Below are 6,000 nucleotides of genomic sequence, written 5' to 3'. Positions count from 1 at the left end.
GAATCTGGATTCTCAGTTCTGCAGCCTTGGCTGTGTTGATATCAGTGTAATATCTGGAAAATGTAATAATGTAATGCTTAATGATTCATGCAATGGAGAGCTTGTGATAACAAAGAGACAGACAGACTGTTAGCGAGCGAGAGAGGTAAACTCAGACAGAGAGAGAGAGAGAGAGAGAGGGAGGGAGAGAGAGAGTAAAGTGGTCCTTACCCCACGTCTTCATAGAAGCCGTCCAGGTCGTCTCTCTGCTCCGCCAGAGAGGAATCCAGATCCAGATAGTTCCCATGAGGAGACAACTGGAGGGTACACTCCTCTAACTGAGAGAGAGAGAGAGAGAGAGAGAGAGAGAGAGAGAGAGAGAGAGAGAGAGAGAGAGAGAGAGAGAGAGAGAGAGAGAGAGACTCAGTTTGATACAAAACATTGAGCTGCCAAATATCCCGCTATAATGACCAACACATAAAACATAACCAGTTTTGCTAATTAATGCAATAATTAGCAAACACCTCTATGTCAACATACTTAACTTCACATATTAAAATGAGCTCTGTATTTTAAAACATTAAGGAGTTACATAGTAGTTTCAAGGAAATCTGTTTTTTTCCTCATTACTATGCTAATTTATGCAGTAAGATGCTCCAAAATCTAATTAGATAATCTACTCTACTGTATAGAGGAAACCAGGCAGACAGACAGATGGTGGCAGATTCCATGCATATGCAAGGAAAGAGCAAAGAGATATTTATGCAAAATTTGAAAAGGTGCAAAGTGTAAAAGCTTTACATAGTGTGCAAATTCAGCATATTTACTGCACTATACAAAGAGAAAGAAAGAGAGAGAGAGAGAGAGAGAGAGAGAGAGAGAGAGAGAGAGAGAGAGAGAGAGAGAGAGAGAGAGAGAGAGAGAGAGAGTCTGAACAGAGGAGAACTAAACTCTCCAGCAGCAGGCAGAGCAGATTATGAGATAAATAAAAACACAAAACTGATAATTTAGTATTTAAGTTATTAAATTATTTTCTGATCAAATATCCCAGAGCAGTTTCTCTGCCTTCCTGCTGTCCTCTACTTTTCTTTCCTCGTCTCTTTTCTGTTTCTTCTCTTTGTCCCGACTGAAGACTGTAGACTGTTTTAGAAAAGTGCATTAAAGATGAAGTTAGTCATTACTGAGTCATTTAAGTGGATCTTCATCCTGAGGAAAACCAACCTGGACAAGCCGGGGACTATTTTCTGTGCATGGCTCTGTGACTCTGGGTTTTTAATCGTTTTTTAAAACAGTGGAGTTCTGTGGCTGCTGGGACATGAGGCTGCATTGGGCAGCGGATACATGGACGAGACTTGTTTGCAAAACAAAATCATTGCTGATTTTGTTATTTTCATAGGATTTGTTGATGGTAAGAAATGCACTAAAAACACCGACCTGATCCTTTAACCACCAAAATAAAAGCTGCCAAACCAGACCGAACACAGAGGATCAATGTTCTGAAACTCTAAATGGACAGAAGAAGAAAAAGTAGATATGAAAAATCAAAACCTCAGTCATGATGCATTAACCCTGTTGAGTATTAATCTAGTGGACATGCATGATGTGGCCAACTAGTGCAGTAATGTAGTGCAACATGCTGAAACTACATCATTCATACTTACTTTCTTTGTCTTAATTTCCACCTCTGCCTCTACTAAACAGAATCTGTGTCTAATTTCATATTTGCATCATGTGCATGAAATATAATTAGCATCAGACACTTTTAAAGGTCTTAAGCTCAAAGAGCAGCAGATACTTTGTAAATCAGATCAGTGAGTGAATGTGGAGCTCGGCTCAGAAACATGAATCTATTTATATCTGCTGCTCAGCTTGTTGCTGTTTGTTCTGTGAGTCACAGTCAGACCAGCCAGTTCACATTCTGCTCAGAGAGACGGGCAGAGAGACGGGCAGAGAGACAGGCAGAGAGAAAGTTATATAGATGGGCAGAGAGACAGGTAGAGAGACGGGCAGAGAGACAGGCAGATAGATGGGCAGAGAGACAGGAAGAGAGAAAGGTAGAGAGACGGGCAGAGAGACAGGCAGATAGATGGGCAGAGAGACAGGTAGAGAGACAGGTAGAGAGACGGGCAGAGAGACGGGCAGAGAGACAGGCAGATAGATGGGCAGAGAGACAGGTAGAGAGACAGGCAGAGAGACGGGCAGAGAGACAGGCAGAGCATTATGACATAAATAATATTATGATAATCCTAAGAGATTATTTTGATATCGATACATCATGATATCTGCTGACATGGAAAGTCTCATAGGAAGATTTGTGAAGGAAAGCTGAGTCTCTCTCTCTCTCTCTCTCTCTCTCTCTCTCTCTCTCTCTCTCTCTCTCTCTCTCTCTCTCTCTCTCTCTCTCTCTCTGTCTTCCTGCTGTTTGCTTAAATAATCAAACTGATGACATCACACTGAACTGCATGCTGATATCAACTTTGATGTTCAGGTAATATCCCCTGATTGTTTCAGATCTCATTTTGTGAGATTTTAACTAGCATTTCATTAATTTGTCAACAAAACTGTGTATTATCATTATCACCATGTATTATTTAAATGATGATATTGAAATATCAGTCAGCAGAGAGAATTCAGCTGCTGTCAGGAAGGAGGAGAAGTTTCAGTCTCTTCAACACTTTATTAGCTTGACATCCATTACAGCCTTTCCTCCCTGCTTATCTGCTGTTTACAGATCCCACCCTTTCCTCCAAACCACCCAGTTTAACCCAAACTCACATCAGACTGGGGGGGGGGGGCTCCCACAACGACACAAACGAGTTAAAGTGCAGCAGAATGAATACAATTCTTGGTTTCATTATCAGAGTGGACTCTCCTCAACATGCCATCGGCTCCCCCGATCTGCGGAGCGGCGGCGGCGGCGGGGGGGTCGAGCCCCGGGGCATGATGGGAATGATTAGGGGTCGGTGGAGGAATGTAATCTGGTGGGACCGGCGGTCTCCGCTCTTTATCTGATCCTTGGGATTCCAGCGGGGCAGCGAACGCCTCACCGCCGGCAGAGAAACACTCTGACTGTCTGTTACTCACATGTGGGCCGTGCTGTCGCTGCCTGGGCACAATGAACTCTGGGTAAAAACATGCTTCATTTCAATGGAACTATCTGTCTAAATTACGGAAGATGATTAGTGCCACATGTGAAAAAATGATTTGAGTTCTGAGAATAAAGTCAGAACTCAGAATTCTGACTTTATTCTCAGAACTCAAATACATTTTTCACATGTGGCACTAATCATCTTCCGTTTTAAATGGAGTTTGATTCAAGTGATAAATAAATAAAAGCCTATGGAGCTGGGATAGAGGATGCTGAACAGGCTGTCGGGTTGCAGCAGGTCTGATAAAAGACACCCACACTGATAAAGGCCGAATGAAATATGAAATATGAAGGAAACATGTTCAAACAAAGACCTACTGTGTGTTTGGGGGAAATGCTGAGTAATGATCTCTTCCTTCTACACACTGACACAGTGAAACACACCTGAACAGAGGCTCTGTCTGTTTTTAATGCTCCTTGCAGGAACCATCACATCCACAATACTCTTCACTGATATTACAGTGACACATTATCTCATTCAACACACTTTGCTTTATATGATAATTGTGGAATGAGTTCTTATTCAGGATATTAAAGTTTTCTGATGTTAAAGTTTTCTAATTTTAAAGTTTTCTGATGTTTAAGTTTTCTAATTTTAAAGTTTTCTGATGTTAAAGTTTTCTATTTTAAGTTTTCTGATCTTAAAGTTTTCTATTTAAAGTTTTCTGATGTTAAAGATTTCTAATTTTAAAGTTTTCTGAACTTATTTTTTTCTAATCTCATCCAGACAGAAGCAGCAGACTGAAGAGCTTGTTACTGGCAGAGCAGCACCTTTAAAGTGTTTAGTGACCCATAGTGCAAATCAGCTCACCTGTCGCCCGGTAAATTCCCCTATATGGAGGAAAACGTGACACCAAATTCAAAATTGTGGCAGTTTAGTGTGGCCTAGCGTCTCGGCAAACATACATACCTGATAAAACATAACTCAAGACTATAAATGAATCATGCTGGTCTTCTGGTAAATTCGGCGTACAGATAACGCACCAGGCAGACCTTAATTTGAAGAAAATATAAACTGGTCGAATTGGTTCACTCTGCTCGTCGAGTGGAGGATAACAGGATAATCTATTTTCAAAGTTGAATTTCTATTGATTTAAGTGCTGTTCGATGTATTGGGTGTATGCCGAATTGAAGAGTGGGTCTTAATGTTTAGTAAATGGTCTTAAGTCATGTACTATCAGGTCTGTACCTCTGCCGATTAGCACGGCCACATTATATTGCCAGATTTTTGAATAGAGATAGGCGTGACTCTCCGTACAAGGGAAACGGCGCGTATCGCATGTACCTCACCTGTATCTGTGACCTGTTTACCTGCTGGAGTTATCTAACAGCCTTTCGGAATTATTTAACAGCCTTTTGAGCGATTCAACAGCAGTTTATGGTTATTAAACAAAGGCTAAATTCAGATTTACCATCCTATTATCCACTGAACTCCTTCATTGAGCCTCCAGCAGCTTGTATCTGCTCATTAGAGTTATTCAACAGTTTTCCAGAGTTGTTTTCCAGCAGTTAAAGGTAATTTAACATCATTACAGAGTTTCAGAGTTATTTAAGTTCCCGTCGCTCCAGGTAGAGACCCACCTTCAGCGGAGCCTCCAGCAGCTTGTGTATCCCGGCGATCTGCTCACTGAGCGGCAGGTTCTCCTCCAGGCTGACCGTCGGAGGTCTCCTGGGTTCGGGGAAGTTGGTGCAGATGAACGGGTCCGAGTCCTCCAGGAACTGGACCCGGCAGGTGATGGAGGCCATGGCCGTCTGACCTGCAGCCGACTGCGGCTAAAAGCTTCAGTGTGAGTCGGTGTGGCTCCGTCCTCCGCTGGAAAAGACTTTTAAATGAGGAGGAAGCGCTCCGCTCCTCTGTCCCTATGCGACACCAGGGTCAAGCTACTGAGAATAAATAGCAGTACTTCCGGTATCACCTTTCAAAATAAAAGCCCTATAGCCTGTGATCATATTTATTTTGCATACGTTTGTATGAGTAATACAAAATGTCAATGTCGAAATATTAAAAATATATATCGAGGAGAAATCTGAAATTTTTTTAAATATTCTTTTCATAGCATAGCTATAGGCCTATTCATTCCCATATAGGCAGTGATATAGTGGTAATGAAAGGTTAAACTATGCACAGAAGTATGTACAGGTCTGAAAAGTCCTGTACTGACCAGGTTAGTTTGGGTACAGGTTAATTAACACCAGGAACTGGAGCTCCCACTCTATACTGCTCTATAGGTCGTAGGCATCCTTCCAACTTCGCATGTTAGCGACTCCAAATGGCAGCAAGCGGTAAGAGTTTGAATTTGGAGGACTTCAGGTAGGAGGTCAGTAAACTAAACGTCTTCTTCTTAGTGTGTGAGGTGGGTTGGAGGACGGAGACACATTTGAATTTCCCTCTTCAGTTTGGATCGGTCTCTTCCTGTGTGGAGAAGATTTCCCACCAGTGAGGAAACGGACAGCAGAATTTAATTTGGACAAACAGGGAGAATCTACAGCAGCTCAGGCGGTGGAGATGAGACGCTCTGCTCTGTGACTGAAAACACGGCTGGAGTTTTATATAAAATCTGGACTGTTGCAGATTCAAGTCATCAAATATTTGAGTTTCAGGCTTAAAGCTGCAGTAGGTATGTTTAATAAGTTGATATTTTATCTGAATTCAGCTAAACTACTCTCTGTGTTGAGTGAACATGAATGAGTGTGATAACATGTACACACGAATCTCAGCGGTACTCGTGCTCTGCTAGCTGCAAATGAAGAAATATATCTGGCTCAATCTCTTTAAATTTGCACTCTCTCATCGGGAAATACTAAGCATCATATGTCATCATATCATATACCACATACATAATCACACACTCTTTTTAGAGCCTTATTTACAG

At 41.8% G+C, this 6,000-nt stretch overlaps 1 protein-coding gene across 1 annotated transcript; it reads right to left on the bottom strand.

The window, feature by feature from the left end:
- Nucleotides 1–210: 210 nt before the first annotated feature.
- LOC139665684 (FH1/FH2 domain-containing protein 1-like) lies at nucleotides 211–4,985 on the bottom strand (the record flags this gene model as incomplete). The annotated part of the gene is made up of 2 exons (XM_071544774.1): nucleotides 4,709–4,985; nucleotides 211–317 (listed from the first exon to the last, which is right to left on the bottom strand). Coding segments are annotated over exons 1-2 (272 nt in total), but the record flags the coding sequence as incomplete, so codon positions are not given.
- Nucleotides 4,986–6,000: the final 1,015 nt, after the last annotated feature.

This window comes from Centroberyx affinis, unplaced genomic scaffold (genome assembly GCF_046629955.1).
Source record: "Centroberyx affinis isolate AG114_WGS23_722 - 3 ecotype Tasmania unplaced genomic scaffold, CSIRO-AGI_Caff_v1 ptg004653l_1, whole genome shotgun sequence".
In the NCBI taxonomy this organism is placed as follows: Eukaryota; Metazoa; Chordata; class Actinopteri; order Beryciformes; family Berycidae; genus Centroberyx; species Centroberyx affinis.
This window is presented reverse-complemented; position numbering and strand designations above follow the sequence as displayed.